This window comes from Haliotis cracherodii, unplaced genomic scaffold (assembly GCF_022045235.1).
Source record: "Haliotis cracherodii isolate W230 unplaced genomic scaffold, xgHalCrac1.p SCAF_13, whole genome shotgun sequence".
NCBI lineage: Eukaryota > Metazoa > Mollusca > Gastropoda > Lepetellida > Haliotidae > Haliotis > Haliotis cracherodii.
The window spans coordinates 40594720-40613241 of NW_027266268.1; the positions used below are offsets into that span (position 1 = coordinate 40594720).

At 42.4% G+C, this 18522-nt stretch overlaps 1 protein-coding gene across 1 annotated transcript in view; it reads left to right on the forward strand.

Annotated features, from left to right (window-relative positions):
• LOC139459935 (carboxyl-terminal PDZ ligand of neuronal nitric oxide synthase protein-like) overlaps positions 1 to 18522 on the forward strand; it is a 215285-nt gene that overhangs the window by 153156 nt on the left and 43607 nt on the right. Inside the window, exons 4-5 of the mRNA XM_071241670.1 lie at positions 2764 to 2822; positions 10467 to 10575. Of these exons, the coding sequence (XP_071097771.1) occupies positions 2764 to 2822; positions 10467 to 10575 (168 nt within the window). The remainder of the gene's footprint in view (positions 1 to 2763; positions 2823 to 10466; positions 10576 to 18522) is intronic.

Consider the following 18522-nt stretch of genomic DNA (forward strand, 5'->3'; position numbering starts at 1 on the left):
CACTTTCATGGTCTTTCAACCACCACGGCTCCACTTCCTGCTGCGTTTCACTCCAAGGTGTGTTGGTATTACTACCATTACCTTCTGAAACTCCATTTCCTTCTCTTTCGCGATGAAACCAGCGCGATTATACTTTGAATTTAAGTACAGAATTTTCTGTCTTATAAACGTCATGAAAAGCGCAATTCAGCTTTTTCCTTACTCCGAGGTTGCATTAGTGTGTGGCTGTGAAATGAAAGTCGTAATGACGCTATAGTTTGTAATTTCCACCTCTGAGCTTGTAAAGCGAAATTCAATGTCTGTGTGATCTTTTGCACGTCACAATGTTGTGCTGAGGTATCACAGTCCATTAACCGCACGCGTCGGAGCTCAACAGTTAGCTGTGGAGACTGGAACGCTGTCGTGATCACTGATCAGTTTGAATACTCATAATTACTGGTCAGTTACAATCACAGCCGATCACCGCCGCGGGATCAATAATGGAGAAGCAGATTCATCACCCACTTTCTGACATCCGCTCCATCGTCTTTTACCAGGGTAGTGTGGGGTGATTGGTAGTCAGGCGGCTGGGGGGACTGGTGGGAGGGGGTAGCCAGGTGGTTGGAGGGAGGGGTAGCCAGGTGGCTGGAGGGAGTGGTAGCCAGGTGGTTGGGGGGGACTGGAGGGAAGGGGGTAGCCATGTGGTTGGAGGGAGGGGTAGCCAGGTGGTTGGAGGGAGGGGGGTAGCCAGGTGGTTGGAGGGAGGGGTAGCCAGGTGGCTGGAGGGAGTGGTAGCCAGGTGGTTGGGGGGGACTGGAGGGAAGGGGGTAGCCAGGTGGTTGGAGAGCTGGAGGGAGGGGTAGCCAGGTGGTTGGAGGGACTGGAGGGAGGGGGGTACCCAGGTGGTTGGAGGGACTGGAGGGAGGGGGGTAGCCAGGTGGTTGGAGGGACTGGAGGGAGGGGGGTAGCCAGGTGACTGGAGGGAGGGGGGTAGCCAGGTGGTTGGAGGGAGTTGGGTAGCCAAGCAGTTGGGGGAGTGGGGTAGCTAGGTGGTTGGAGGGAGTGGGGTAGCCAGGTGGTTGGAGAGAATGGGGTAGCCAGGTGGATGGGGAGAATTGTGTTGATGGGGAGTATATTTGATTAATTGATTTCCAAGACTGACACCTCTCCAGCCTGGTGTACAACTGAATACTGCAACATTAAACCTTCTTCCTTTAAAAGGAGTCTCCTGACTTCAACCTTCATTTATCATCCAAAACTGGCTCCCACAGGAGATATCTTTGAGTGAGATCAAACATATCTACATTGTAGATAGTGCTGTAATGAAATTGCATCACAATGCTTTGCAGACCAGTGTGACACCAATGGCTATTAAGTCATTATTTTGGTAGTTTTCATATATTTTAGTGATACCGTCAAATGCACATTTCAAAGAGCATTGCATTTATCTATAACATATGGTATGGTTTCCAAAATGGATCACATGACCAGCCCCTAATGCATTCCTCTCGAAAATTAACAGAGGATAACAGACCATACACCTTTAAGACTCGTCACAACATTATCGCTGTGTTTCTCATCGGATTTGGAGAATCTAGCCCATTAATGGCACAGTAACACTGACACAGCTGTCTTCTAGCCGAACTGACCCATCACACATGGTTAAGTTGGGGGACCGGAACGTCACACCACGACACTGTGGAGATTGCGACACCCCTTATCTCTCATTGCAGCTCATGATAAAATCACGAAGACGTCTTGCCGTGATCGCGGAAATTAAACATGGCATGAGGTTTGACTTGGTGGATCTAGACTCGCTGATAACTGCGGGGATAGACCATCTCCCCAGGAACTTTCTCCCCAGGAACCTGTCTTGCAGCCTCAGTTAGGGAATTACGATGCAATTTTTGTGGTAGAAAAATCATCATTTGGACAAAATTGATCAATGTTGTGCAGTGAAGTTATCTAAAATTGTGTCGTCGTGTCGGGAAGGTTGAAGAAATAGGGATGAGTTCATGTTATTTGGTTCATAAAAATTCTATTTTGAAATTGGCCGGCATTATATACTCTGTATTGCCTTGTGATCGTAAGCTGTGATTGGCTGATTTGATTGATGGTCGTTAAGAGATTCTGAAAGTGCTTTCTTGCTGTTTTTTGTGGGCAGTACTTTTTCATGAATAATTTGTCGCAATATTGCTGCAGTTGATACTCCTGCCAGACGCAAGGCTTCTAATAACATCCAGAGGTTTTGTGTATACAGCTCACAGGAAGTAAAGAACACATGATTGTTAGTCTGTCATGTCTTGCCATGTTGGGGTACTTTGTTGTAGCAGTATGACTCGGGGTACTTTGTTGTAGCAGTATGACTCGGGGTACTTTGTTGTAGCAGTATGACTCGGGGTACTTTGTTGTAGCGGTATGACTCGGGGTACTTTGTTGTAGCAGTATGACTCGGGGTACTTTGTTGTAGCGGTATGACTCGGGGTACTTTGTTGTAGCGGTATGACTCGGGGTACTTTGTTGTAGCAGTATGACTCGGGGTACCTGTGGTTCTGTGAGCCCCTCGTCTCCGCCTCGTGGTATAAAACCTAACGCAGGGCGTAGGAAACCACACGTACCACGCGTGATGCTGCTATATACAACTTATTACAACTTTAAACAAGTGGAGGGAAAACAAACTTTGGATGTTATATTTTGTCAAGTTGAAGATTTCTGAGTTTGTCAAAATGAAGAGTTTTACGTTGCTGTATAACGTTGCTGTATAACCTGTCTTCTATGTTTCAGAAAGTGCAGTGGTCGTTTGATGATAGCCGTCTCATGGTCATGCATCACCCCATATACAGGTAAAGGAAGCCATACTTAGGTCACCTTGTAAGGCTTGAATAATATTAGGTAAAGGAAGCCGTGCTTAGCTCACCTTGTAATGCTTGAATAATATTAGGTAAAGGAAGCCGTGCTTAGCTCTCCTTATAATGCTTGAATAATATCAGGTAAAGGAAGCCATACTTAGCTCACCTTGTAATGCTTGAATAATATCAGGTAAAGGAAGCCATACTTAGATCACCTTGTAATGCTTGAATAATATTAGGTAAAGGAAGCCATACTTAGCTCACCTTGTAATGCTTGAATAATATTAGGTAAAGGAAGCCATACTTAGCCTACCTGGTAATGCATGAATAATATAAGGTAAAGGAAGCCATACTTAGCTCACCTGGTAATGCATGAATAATATGAGGTAAATGAAGCCATACTTAGCTCACCTTGTCATGCATCACCACTATATCGGTAAAGGATGCCATACTAAGCTCACCTAGTCATGCATCACCACTATATCGGTAAAGGATGCCATACTAAGCTCACCTAGTCATGCATCACCACTATATCGGTAAAGTATGTCATATTTAGCTCCCCTGGTCATGCGTCACTTCATCTGTAAAGGATGTTATATTTAGCTTACCTGGTCATACATTGCCAAAATATTTTTTAGGACGCCATACTTATCTCACCTGTACATTCATTGCCAAGATAAAGGTAAAGGATGCAATACTTAGCTCACCTGGTCACACATCACCATATTTAGGTAAAGGATTCCATACTTATCTCCCCTAGTCAGATAGCTGTCGGCTCAGATAAGTTGGATCAGATAGGAGTCAGTTCAGATAGTAGTTGGTTCCGATAGCAGTTGATTTACATAATTAGTTCACATAACAATCATGAATATAGTTCACGTACCAATCAGACCCTTGTCAGGAATTTTATGGAATCAGTTCACATAGGAAACCATCAGTTCACATAGGAAACAATCAGTTCACATGACAATCAGTTCACATAGGAAACAATCAGTTCACATGACAATCAGTTCACATGGCCATCAGTTCATATAACAATCAGTTCACATGACAATCAACTGACATGACAATCAGTTCACATGACAATCAGTTCACATGACATCCAGTTAATATAACAATAAGTTCACATGACAATCAGTTCTCGTAACCAGTTCACATGGCTATCAGTTCATATTACAATCAGTTCACATAGGAAACAATCAATTCACATGACAATCAGTTCACATAGGAAACCATCAGTTCACATAGGAAACCATCAGTTCACATGACAATCAGTTCACATAGGAAACAATCAGTTCACATGACAATCAGTTCACATGGCCATCAGTTCATATAACAATCAGTTCACATGACAATCAACTGACATGACAATCAACTGACATGACAATCAGTTCACATGACATCCAGTTAATATAACAATAAGTTCACATGACAATCAGTTCTCGTAACCAGTTCACATGGCTATCAGTTCATATTACAATCAGTTCACATAGGAAACAATCAATTCACATGACAACCAGTTCATTTAACAATCAGTTCATACGACAATCAACTGACATGACAATCAGTTCACATGACAATCAGCTGACATGACAGTCAGCTCACATGACAATCAGTTCACATGACAACCAGTTCATTTAACAATCAGTTCATACGACAATCAACTGACATGACAATCAGTTCACATGACAATCAACTGACATGACAATCAGTTCACATGACAATCAGCTGACATGACAATCAGTTCACATGACAATCAACTGACATGACAATCAGCTGACATGACAATCAGCTCACATGACAATCAGTTCACATGACAACAAGTTCATTTAACAATCAGTTCATACGACAATCAACTGACATGACAATCAGTTCACATGACAATCAGCTGACATGACAATTGGTTCACATGACAATCAGTTCACATGACAACCAGTTAATATAACAATCAGTTCATATGACAATCAACTGACATGACATTCAGTTCACATGACCATCAACTGACATGACAATCAGTTCAACCAGTTCATATAACAATCAGTTCACATGACAATCAACTGACATGACATTCAGTTCACATGACAATCAGCTGACATGACAATCAGTTCACACCACAATCGCCAGGAATTGTACAAAATTCAGCAACAGGCAGCAGGTTGCTTCAAATGGACGTTGCTCAAGTTTTGACAAAAGCTTTTTCATTGAAATATTGGCACGATCGTGTTGCATCTGTTGTTGTTGTGGCATCTCCATCCATCATGTGCCCCGCATCGCAGACTTCAACAAGATTGGGACTGAATGCGTTCAGCTGCATGGGCTGATAGATTTTGACCCTGAGCCGTGAACGAACATGACAAATCTTCAACACTCAACGTCTCCTGATACCTGACCTTTTTGAATGTGTCATATTTTTTTTTCATTGTTTCCCCATTTTTTCAATGGCGCTCCAGAGAAGCATGTGTCCATGGGCTGCAGCATTGCCAGCCAGGTGACACTCACGATGTAGTGGTTGTGTCAGTGTGTGTGATTGTAGAGGTTGAAGTGATTAGGAATGTGCTTCAGATAATACTCATAGTTGGCATGGAGAAAACGTCCACTTTCAATCTGGAAGTAGGTCAAACTCTGTGAGACGGAGTTAATGAATTTTGTACGGAAGTGTGTATTGATGATTCATGCAACCTACTCAAATGGAAGTTCATTTTTTTCTTGAAAAACGATCAAAATATAAACTAATTCAGTACAATAGATAAATAATGTTTGCCATGAGGCAGGTATGTATATAGTATCACGTCCGGCAGAGTATGGGTCCCACAGGGTGTGGGTCCGGCAGGTGGTGGGTCCGGCAGGGTGTGGGTCCAGCAGGGTATGGGTCTGAAAGGGCGTGCATCTTGCAGCATGTGGTTTCAGCTGCATCCATCAGACCGTGGGTCCAGCAGGGTTTGGGTAAGGCAAGATATGGGTCCAGCTGGGTGTGGGTCCGGCAGGGCGTGGCAGGGTGTGGGTAAGGCAGGATATGGGTCCAGTTTGGTGTGGGTCAGGCAGGGTGTTGGTCCGGCAGGGTGTGACAGGGTTTGGGTAAGGCAGGATATGGGTCCAGTTTGGTGTGGGTCCGGCAGGGTGTTGGTCCGGCAGGGCGTGACAGGGTGTGGGTAAGGCAGGCTATGGGTCTAGTTTGGTGTGGGTCCGGCAGGGTGTTGGTCTGGCAGGGCGTGACAGGGTGTGGGTAAGGCAGGATATGAGTCCAGCTGGATGTGGGTCAGGCAGGGTGTGGGTCCAGCAGGGCAGGGTTCCGGGAGGGTAGTACAGATGACTACTGGCCCCCTCTCCTCTTAGCTATGTAACACACTGTCTGCAATTTATACAGCATTTCCTGAAATACACTGACACTGTCTTATGTCCTTGATGTGTCTCCGTTATGAGGTTTGTTTCATCAAAATGAGATGTTTATCATTTGTGTAAAGATTGTTAAAATTAGAAAAATAAACCTGCTCAAAAGGCATATCCTCAGAAAAAGTTGAAACTTGGTGAAACTGTATTTATAGTGTTCTGCATTGCATCGCTGTTATACAAAATTATTTTCATTCAAAAATATTATTGAAATTTGATACGTGTTACATATTTGTCAATACGTTCATGCTCAAAATTGGCTGAAAATGTCTTTCAACACTGAAATTTGTTCAATGTCTGTGTTTTAACTGCTTACTACCTATCCAGGTGAGCTACAATTTGTTTTCTTGTTACTGGCTTCCATTGCTCAGAGTTGATTATTTACAAGCTGCTAATGTGCTTTAGATGCAATATTGCTCAGTCACTCACTCACTCTACAAGCCATCCACCCAGCCACTCACTCACCCACCCACCTTCTCACTCACTCAACCATCCATACGACTCACTCACTCACTCACACACTCACTCACTTCAACCCATCATCAGAGTTGATTTTTTACAAGCTGCTAATGCGCTTTAGATGCAATATTGCTCTATCATTCACTCACCAAGTCACCCACCCACCTTCTCACTCACTCACTCACTCACTCACTCACTCACTCACTCACTCTCACACACACTCACTCACTCTCACACACACTCACTCACTCACACACTCACTCACTCACTCACTCACTCACACACCTCACTCACTCACTCACTCACTCACACTCACTCACTCACTCACACACACACACACACACACTCACTTACTCACTCACTCACTCACTCACTCACTCACTCACTCACCCATCATCATGTCTCTTCTCTGTCCCTCGAGTGATTCCACCTCCAGTAAATGGACGTGAATCCTGCTGAAGAAATACAAGCAAAAAGTGATTTGTCAGAAGATCTCTATCTAATAGACTTGCAAGATCTCAATAAATCCTGATTATTCAAATTGCATTCACTTTCCGCGACATCAAACAAATCAAAACACCTCGCTTCCATCTGATCGTCATTTCTTCACTTAATATTGGGCTAGAGTTGCAACAGTTAATGAAACACGGTACCACTAATTGTTTCTAACGAGAGTTTAAGATGTGTGAAATGTTGTATTGATTGGGATAGGAGAGGGCAGTGTTGACGCTTCAGACGCGACTTGTGACCTGACTCTTGCCTTCATCTGCCACCAGAGGGCGCCACGAGTTGACAGTGAGACTGTAGGAGTCTTGTTGCAAGTCGGACTTCAGTTGAATAATTAACCTACTATACAGATATGAGGGAAAACGACAAACTTGAAAGTGCTCTAATGCTTGTCAAAATGTTTCTTGGAGCAAAGAGACCATTTTGTTGAACCACATAAAGATGAGAAGCAGCGGTACTGGCACTGGGTGGATTTGTCATTCATGGACTGCTCAAGGCATAGTTCGAATGACATTTGGATAATTCGCGATGGTAGAAAAACATCATTAGATGTGTTGTGTTTTGCTTGAAAGTAACGTGACACTCGCTGTTGAATGAAGCTGATTACTCCATAGCATCACAAGGCGAGGGTCTTTCACCAGCGTGTCAGAGTAGATGTTTTAGTGGCACCATCTTTAAACTGGAAAAAACACCATCTATCTCCTGTATGAGCCTTGTGACGAATGGTCGTGTTTTCTTAAAAGATGGCTTTCACCTTGAAAGTACAAGGTCATGTTAGTGAAGACAGTGTAAGTGTATGAGAGGGCACCTGCCTCAGACAGCACAGACAATGCTGTGTTTGTAAGGGTTGGCCTTTAGCTAATGTCTTGTCCTGAAGGGTGTTGTTATTGGTGGGGTCTAAGGTGCTGTATTTTGATATGCCAAGTTGTGTCCCTTAGGCCCGATTATGTTCTATGGCTCCACGTTACCCACTTAGATCTGGATCACTTGAGGCTTTCCTCCCACATCAGGCTGACAGGCTGTGGTATAACTGAAATGCTGTTCAAAGCGATGTTAAACCATACTCACTCTCTTAATCACCCTCTTTGTCTTGCATTCAGTTTATATCAGATGTTAAAATTTGTGAAATTTTGTAAAATCTGATTAAATAAATTCAGTCTCATCGGTCTTTATGTCAGTTTGCATCTCAGAAAAAAGTAGACCTATTGTGGCCTTTTGTAACGGGGTGGCCTTCTGTGGCGAGTGGCGTTCTGTAAACAGGTGGCTTTCTGTAATGGAGCTGCCTTCTGTAACTAAGTGGCCTTCTGTAACCGAGCTGCCTTCTGTACCGAGTGGCATTCTGTAAACAGGTGTCTTTCTGTAACAGAGCTGCCTTCTGTAACTAAGTGGCCTTCTGTAACCTAGCTGCCTTCTGTACCGAGTGGCATTCTGTAAACAGGTGTCTTTCTGTAATGGAGCTGCCTTCTGTAACTAAGTGGCATTCTGTAACCGAGCTGCCTTCTGTACCGAGTGGCATTCTGTAAACAGGTGTCTTTCTGTAATGGAGCTGCCTTCTGTAACTAAGTGGCATTCTGTAACCGAGCTGCCTTCTGTACCGAGTGGCATTCTGTAAACAGGTGTCTTTCTGTAATGGAGCTGCCTTCTGTAACTAAGTGGCATTCTGTAACCGAGCTGCCTTCAGTACCAAGTGGCATTTTGTAAACAGGTGTCTTTCTGTAATGGAGCTGCCTTCTGTAACTAAGTGGCATTCTGTAACCGAGCTGCCTTCTGTACCGAGTGGCATTTTGTAAACAGGTGTCTTTCTGTAATGGAGCTGCCTTCTGTAACTAAGTGGCATTCTGTAACCGAGCTGCCTTCTGTACCGAGTGGCATTCTGTAAACAGGTGTCTTTCTGTAATGGAGCTGCCTTCTGTAACTAAGTGGCATTCTGTAACCGAGCTGCCTTCTGTACCGAGTGGCATTTTGTAAACAGGTGTCTTTCTGTAATGGAGCTGCCTTCTGTAACTAAGTGGCATTCTGTAACCGAGCTGCCTTCTGTACTGAGTGGCATTCTGTAAACAGGTCGCATTCTGTAACGGCTCTGCCTTCTGTAACTAAGTAGCATTCTGTAACGGCTCTGCCTTCTGTAACTAAGTGGCATTCTCTAACCGAGCTGCCTTCTGTGGCGAGTGGCATTCTGTAAACAGGTGTCTTTCTGTAATGGAGCTGCCTTCTGTAACTAAGTGGCATTCTGTAACCGAGCTGCCTTCTGTACCGAGTGGCATTTTGTAAACAGGTGTCTTTCTGTAATGGAGCTGCCTTCTGTAACTAAGTGGCATTCTGTAACCGAGCTGCCTTCTGTACCGAGTGGCATTCTGTAAACAGGTGTCTTTCTGTAACGGCTCTGCCTTCTGTAACTAAGTGGCATTCTGTAACGGCGCTGCCTTCTGTACCGAGTGGCATTCTGTAAACAGGTGTCTTTCTGTAATGGAGCTGCCTTCTGTAACAGGATGATAACGTTCTTGTGTGAATTAGGCCAAGAAAATGTTCCAGTACTTGATGGTGGTTGGAAGACGTCCTCAACACTTGATGATGGCTGCAAGATGTCCTCAGTACTTGTTTATGGTTGCATGATGTCCTCAGTACTTGATACTGGTTGCAAGACGTCCTCATTACTTGATAGTGGTTGAAAGACTTCCTCAGTACTTGATGGTGGTTGCAAGACATCGTCAGTACTTGATTACAGTTGCAAGATGTTCTCAGTACTTGATGGTGGTTGCAAGACATCGTCAGTACTTGATTACAGTTGCAAGATGTTCTCAGTACTTGATGGTGGTTACAAGACATCTTCAGTACTTGATTACAGTTGCAAGATGTTCTCAGTACTTGATGGTGGTTGCAAGACATCCTCAGTACTTGATACTGGTTGCAAGATGTTCTCATTACTTGATAGTGGTTGAAAGACTTCCTCAGTACTTGATTACAGTTGCAAGACATGGTCAGTACTTGATGGTGGTTGCAAGACATGGTCAGTACTTGAAGGTGGTTGCAAGATGTTCTCAGTACTTGATGGTGGTTGCAAGATGTTCTCAGTACTTGATGGTGGTTGCAAGACATCGTCAGTACTTGATGGTGGTTGCAAGATGTCCTCAGTACTTGATGCTTGTTTCAAGACATCCTTCGTACTTGATGCTTGTTGCAAGACATCGTCAGTACTTGATGCTTGACTCACTCACTCAACCGTATTTCTTTGTAGCACTCTCTTGTACACTTATAATAATCATCATCTTATCTGATTGGTTTCAGGATCTTCTACGTATCCCACGATTCCCAGGACTTGAAGATCTGGAGCTACATCGCCCGTGACGGACCAAGCAACGTCTTCAAGTGCAACGTCTTCAAAGCCTACAAGAAGGTAAGCCCACTTTCTATATTATCAATATTCACTCATTTAATCAGATATTTGCCATGAGAACATATCCACATCATTCAATCTCTGAAAACAAATACTCAATAAATAATCGATTATGTTCGGCCCAAGGAACATGTGTATATTTTAAGTGACATTTTGAAAAGATGTTTGTACCCTGAAGATGCCAGCCATGTTACAACTGTTTGACAAGACATTTTGTCAGCCGTGTTATGGAGCGCCATGGCAGTGAATATTCATATTCCTTGCGTGGTTTTACTTGAGACCAAGTCTTGAACATGGTCATGGTCATCAGTTATAACAGTCAGTCAGTGTCCAAGAATAGGAATCTATCTAAAATCCTGTCCTCAATACAGGCAGTGAATTTCCTCAATACAAGCTGTGAATTTCCTCAATACAAGCAGTGAATTTCCTCAATACAAGCTGTGAATTTCCTCAATACAAGCAGTGAATTTCCTCAATACAAGCTGTGAATTTCCTCAATACAAGCTGTGAATTTCCTCAATACAAGCAGTGAATTTCCTCAATACAAGCTGTGAATTTCCTCAATACAAGCAGTGAATTTCCTCAATACAAGCTGTGAATTTCCTCAATACAAGCTGTGAATTTCCTCAATACAAGCAGTGAATTTCCTCAATACAAGCTGTGAATTTCCTCAATACAAGCAGTGAATTTCCTCAAAACAATTTTAGCAGTGAATTTCCTCAATACAGGCCTCAGCTGATACAACAATAAACAAATCCAGTTTTAACTCTGTTCAACATAATGCATCCATACACATACACAATGAGATGCTAGTAATTTGCACTTGCGAGTCCTGTGAGACTGCTTGAGGAATATCCAGGAGTCCTGGATAGATAGACCTAGGTAGCTCCATGCATGTGCCTCATGACATCCAATATGTGATGATTGTGTCCACTGCAGCTGCTCCCAACATAGCAGGTTAGTTACAGACCAGCATGTGCTGATCCCTGCCGGCTCCCATCGGCTCCAGCTGACACTTGTAGTGGTCAGATGGTCAGACATCTCCGGTGGTCAAGTGCTCGCGGTTGTACATGCTGGTTGTTACACAAGATGTTTCAGAAACAGATACAGCCTCATGCTTCGTGATGTGCTTGATGAAGCATCTCTGAGGGACGTAGGCTATTGGACTTTATCCTACTCTCCTCACAACACACACTCAATTTATTATGTGTACAATATTCCTAACCACATTCTTCACTCCAAGTGATAAATTGGTTAGGAAAAATAAATCTACGAAGGATATGCCCCCTGTCTGTTTAGAAAACAAAGGTGAACATGTAAGTATTTGTCACAGCCATGGCTGGATGCGTCATCCAGTATTTATCTAGACCTGCTCAGAACCCCATATTCAGCCACAAGTCTGCAGCAAATGTCAGTAAACAAATTGGGAAAATCTCCTACAAAAATATTCAGCAAATTTAATGGCTTTGTAGAGCTGATTTGTAGTTGTCTGACAGGAGGAGAAGTAAAGATAAATGTTTTTTGCTAGTTTTACGTTATTGTATTGAATGCAGTGTTAAAACACCTCCAAGTTTCAGAATAAGATTGTATAAGAAATCCTAATTTGCCTGCCCAGTGCACTTACTTCGGAAGCCCAGAGGAAACATGACCACATGACAGCATGTATTCTGAAACATATATCAAACTTTTATGTGGTGATATATGTCGTATCACACACTTATGACTACAGTTTTATACATTAACCCCCCGGGAACAACTAATTGATGAATTATGGTATTTGTCGATCAGAATCTCAATGTCTGCCAAAAGTACTATCCCCAGGGAGCTGAGAATGTCTGTTCATATGAATCTATTCATTATGAGTAACAACTGGCAGGTGTAATGAGCTATAAGCTGGCTCTAAAAGGATTGTCGTGTTCCTACTGACAGATCACAGTTGCAGGAAACTTACAGTTGAAGATGAATTTATCCTGGCTCTTCCTTCGCCTAATGTGGGGCTTTAGATCATAATGTCTGTCCTTATGTCTGTCATTACATCATGCGAACTGTCAGAGGAAACCTTCCTCCATGTTTTAAGGACATTCATATGACAAATAATCCATTGTGTAATTTCCCCCGTTGACAAGGTATCCATAAAATAGGGCTTTCCTCTTTTCTCGTGGCTAATGCGCTGCTTTCCTGGCGGCCTGTCTCTGTCTCAGGGTGATGAGGCCGCGCCATGTTTGCATGCTTCATACTCGACATAAACAGACAAAACCCTTTCCATAATCATAAGTCAGTGTCTGCTGACTCCTTTGGAAGATTCTGACTGTGTTTTTAAATACTATAGTAGATTTGTAGGGGAGTAGCTTAGTGGTTAAAGCAATATTCACTTGTCAGTCCTGGGTTCTATTCCCAGCATGGATACAATGATGTCCCCCATATTAAACATTGCCTTGTAAAATTTTCTCACTCATGTTGGAATGAAAAATATATTTCAATTTTCTAAAACTAAATTAATTTGTCAAACTAAGCAACCCATATTAGTTGTTTTGCTACCTTCCTGTCAGTTTAAAGATCAATAATTACCTTGTCTTGGTGTCCAATATAATAGAATAATATGTATATTTGTCTTTCAAGAAGACTTCGTAATGCCTCCCACAATAACACATGTAGCCATGCCTTCATCACTATCTGTGTCATCAATGTAGGTGATACATGACTATATACAGTGTATGTCACAGGGTAGATGTTGTAGTGGAGCAGTAACCAGAGAGATCCTTGCTTCAATGTAGGTGATACATGACTATATACAGTGTATGTCACAGGGTAGATGTTGTAGTGGAGCAGTAACCAGAGAGATCCTTGCTTCAATGTAGGTGATACATGACTATATATATACAGTGTATGTCACAGGGTAGATGTTGTAGTGGAGCAGTAACCAGAGAGATCCTTGCTTCAATGTAGGTGATACATGATTATATACAGTGTATGTCACAGGGTAGATGTTGTAGTGGAGCAGTAACCAGAGAGATCCTTGCTTCAGTGTAGGTGATACATGACTATATACAGTGTATGTCACAGGGTAGATGTTATAGTGGAGCAGTAACCAGAGAGATCCTTGCTTCAGTGTAGGTGATACATGACTATATACAGTGTATGTCACAGGGTAGATGTTGTAGTGGAGCAGTAACCAGAGAGATCCTTGCTTCAATGTAGGTAATATAGAGTATATATATCCCATCACCTTGCCAGACAGAGTTACTCCCCTTACTTTTCTGCAAGCATACACCTTGTCTAATATAGACATGTCAATTTGTATCACACACTGTAATTGTGTTATAAATTGTAACAAGAATATTGAATATGGTCCACTTATGTGTGGTTATGCGAAACTCAATGAGAAACAACTATACTTACGTAACTGACTCTAAAAACTTAATACCAAAGATATTGAAAAATATTGAGCTGCGAAAGTTAATACTTATTTCTATTTCGGTCTTCCCAGGTTAGATTGTCAGAGCTTGTTAAACAAAAGTAAAAACTTTTTTTTCTGATTGTGGCTTAATGCAGTCAAGTCCATAAACTTAAAACTAAAAAAAACTGTTAGCCTATGTTATTGAGTCAAGAATGCTGGAAGTGTTTTGTTACCATGTTGAGGACATGTAGTTCTGTCTCAGCCAAAATCCCACAAATGAGTATCTTGCTTCATTCTTCCTCAATGATAGCGTTTACTGATACAGTTTGGCTGATCATTGGTTGTCAAGGGTTCTGTTCTCCCCTTCCCCCCCCCCCCCCCCCCCCCCCGGCTACAGCGAGTGTGACAGTTATCTTTCAAAACACATTTCCCAGGGGATGAAAGCAAATAAAGTCAGTCTTTTTCTCTAATTCTTGTTTGAAGTCTGTTGTGATGAACTCATTGTTTAATGAGACATAGAGTGATTTGAACACCAGCAGTTATCTCCCCTGTAGCGTGCTCTCATGGTCAAAGAGGAGGAAAAAACGTGTCACATCTTTGAAGTGTTGTAAGTGCAATGGCACTGTGTGACCCTGCTGTGACCTTCAAGACATGACTTTAGTGATGCTTGTTTAGCATCAGTAGTCTTACAAACTGATAATAATATTTAACCCGCATAAACTCAACATGCGATTATCTTCTCGGAGAATGATTACTCAACATGGTGTTTGCCTTTGGGTCAAGTGATAATCCTGTTAAGATAAGGAGGGTATGTATTTAGTCATGATGTCAGTGCTGCATTATGGTGGCTGGGGACTTTTCTTTGCAATGAAAGATTTTTCATCTGGAAATTGTCTTCATCAGAACGACATGGGGGCACAGGTGGTCCAGTCTTCTTCGGCACTTCAATTTGTTGTGAGTTACGTCCCTTGTGTGTTCAAATAGCAGTTCACCCCTATTATGTTTCTAGGTTTGTCAGCACCATAGCCGTTCTCGTGGTAAACGTCTGAGACCTGCATCCCACATCAGGCTGATGCGTTGTGATGTAGCTGTATGGCAGTGTCATACACAACTCACTCACTCACTCATCCAGAACAAAATAAGCCATAAACCTCTGATAATAATTAACAACAAAAACTCTTCTCCTTATCGCATTGTCTCCCTTTGTTAATGTTTGTAAGTATGATAATTATGGAATGGAGATTTTCCAAGCAAGTTAAGTTAATCATTAGTGGAATATCAATAATAAATAAATAATACTAATTGTGATTAGTTTTATTATGTCACGTACTTTGATGGTAATTGTATTTGCCCTCTTTATGTATTTGTTAAATGTACTTTGAAATGGAATAAAATTTATCCCAAAAATTAATTCATGTCATGTTCTACATGAGACAGGATAATAACAGTATTCCGATGTGACAAGTTTTGAAATTCAGAGTGTATCAAATCCCACCTAACATCATGTTTGAGCCAATCAGATTGCCACACACGTCCTGCACACACACACACAGTTAAACAAGGTAACTTTTTCATACAGACCCTGAAAAAATAATGACTCCCAAATAAGTCCGCAATTCTTTGGCAAGTCTAGATTCGTTCACTTCTGAATTGAACAGATTTTCTGAGCTCCTTTCTATTATATATACTGATAGAAATGAATAAGGTACATTTGAAATAGCGTGTTTACAAATTCAACACATTTGTAGCCTACACACATATGGTAGACAGGCTGGGAACCATGATATCAAATCATTTTCCTGTGTCTATCACTAAGTGTTCCCTTTCTCATTACCATATTGGTATATTAAAAGACAACTGAGAAAATAAGATTTAAAATATCCCCTTTAGAGACGAAATATTATTCTTTCATGAACACACATTCAGGTTTACAGGAAGAAGTTTGGTTCTGTAGCCCCCAAAATGGTAGAAACAAATTTGTGAGTGATATTTTATATGATAAAACTGTCTCATTGGGAGGGTAGCATTGTCATGGACAGCCCGATCAGGTACCTCCTCCTACCTCTACCGGCACTCTGCTACCGCCGCCGACAACCGTAATTGGCTATCTGGCTCCCATCAGTCCGGCGCCTGCGGGCACTGTCGCCATGCTCGGTGTGATACCCTTAATCTAAAGTAATTAAAACATGGCATAATTAACTAATGAAGATGAATGGGTGTGTTCCTGGAGCTGGTGTGAGACACAGATTGTCCCGGGGGCGAGGACGGCCGTGTTTGCAACGGTCACGTTGCACTTCAGTAATGACAAGATCGGTGAAATATATAGGGAGGGAACAGTTCTCCCAGGGGGGAGGGCGGTCTCCAACCATCTTGTACATCAGACAGTGACAAGATTAGGGACAGTAGAACTTGTTACGGGGGAGGGAGGCAGCTTGCAGCACTGTTTGTGACAAGAGTGGGGGCAGGGTAACTTGTTTAGGGGGAGGAAGGGAGCTTGTTTGGGACAAGAGTGGGGGCAGAGTAACTTGTTAAGGGTAAAGTGTTCTGTCATTGGTGGCTGAACAAATTTTGTCATGTAATCGAGGATCTGAAGACATCCAGCCAAATGTTATTTCATACTGAACGTGTTGTTTTGAAGTTGAAATTTTTAAAAGTTTGTAACTATTTTCTACTAATTTCTAAAGCCATTTCATCAGAACCTCTTCTTTCTAATCTGTTAAATATTAGCTTCTGTACAGAAGTGTTCCTGCATGCATACCTCTCATCGTCAGCTGCAGAGCCGAGTCTCCTGCCTTCCACTCGCGATCCAGCTTTGAAGTATTTGCTATGCAATGAGCTCTATTCTTGTAATCCCTTGTGCTTTTATCAGAATAAATAGGGAAAATCCCTTTAATACATCGATAAACTGGATTGAGTGACGCTGGGGGTCATCTCCGCGCGTCTCGACAGTGCCACCGTCCTGCTACACGTTGACGCTCTCGGCAACCACCACATACAAATCCCCCAATCAGTCTTAGCCTCATAATACCCATCATGCATCATTGACAGGGTTTGCCACAAATCTTTGCATTATCTGAGCAATTTCTACCCAAAAAGTCAAAGTAATTAAAGTTTCAGAAGCACTTCTTTCAGCTCTTTCTCTCCCCGATCTCAATTTGAATTTCAAAGATGGCTGGCTGGCTTTTATTGTTATTCATGACATTCCATCAATACACGGCAACCGGGAGAAAGAGACCTGCCTCCCGATGTCATCACAGAGCCCTGTCATTGCCAGAAGCAGGGAAACTACAATGATTTCAATTTCAATTTAATAGATATTGTCATTTTTTGGTAAAATTGTATTTTTTACCTTTCTAGGATTGTTTACTAATTAAATCAATTCATAGATTCCGACTTTTTGTCTTCTTATTTGAGAATGCTTTGAATAAGTGATTGCCCAGATTGAGTTTGTGAAAACCTGGAGAAACCAAGATGTGAATGTTGGAAGTGCTTCAAGTCTGGTCTCACTGTGCCACAAGTTAATCATGTTCCTGAGGCAAGAGTCCACGAGCCTATATCAAGTCTGGTTTAACTGTGCCACAAGTTGATGGTCTTCCCAAGGCAAGAGTTCACGAGGGTAAAGCAAGTCTGATTTACCTGTGCCACAAGTTGATGATGTTCCCGAGGCAAGAGTCCACAAGCCTATATCAAGCCTGGCTTTCACCCTAACCCTGAATCAAGCTGCCTTTTCTTAGCTCTACCGCTGCGCCACCCTACATAGAGCACAAATTGTGTCCCTTGTGAGTAAGATGTGATATCAAACAGATTGCTGTTCTACTTTCGAATGACTTCGCAAAGATGTAGACTCTATTACCTTGTTTGATCAGAATACGAAAAAGATTTCTTTGCTGACAGACAATGCAATGACAGATTACCACGGTAAAGATATTTAATACTGCCGTAGTTTGCTATTTCAGTAAAACAGGGTATATGGACAAACACAGTGTCAAGAAGTCTGGTGCAAGGTGATAGTTAGAGACCTGTTGGGATCATTAGTGTGCCCAAAGTGGTTGTGGGGTAGGTTTGTGGTTAAAGCGTTCTCTTGTCTCACTGGTCTGGGTTCAATTCCCAATGGGTACAATGTGAAGCCCATTTCTTGTGTCCCCCACCGGGATGTTGCTGGAAACACGCTGAAGGTAGTGTAAACCTCATGTCACTGACAAAGCAATCTTCAGACCAATGGGCGACCGTGTGAGTTGGAGTCATTTAGACAATATGTTACCAAGATACTCTCTCTCTCTCTCTCTCTCTCTCTCTCTCTCTCGCTCTCTCTCTCTCTCTCTCTCTCTCTCTCTCTCTCTCTCTCTCTCTCATTGTGGAGTCAGCAGATTAAATCAGCTGATTCAGAAGGGTTACCTACAGATGTAATCAGCCAAGTTCAAAGACGGCATCAGACACTGGGGACAGCGTAAATCCAGAAACCATTCACAGACCTCATTGATCTTGATATGTAGACATTATGCTTAACGGATAAAGAGATATTGTTGAATTGGGAATAGGCCGTGAACCGA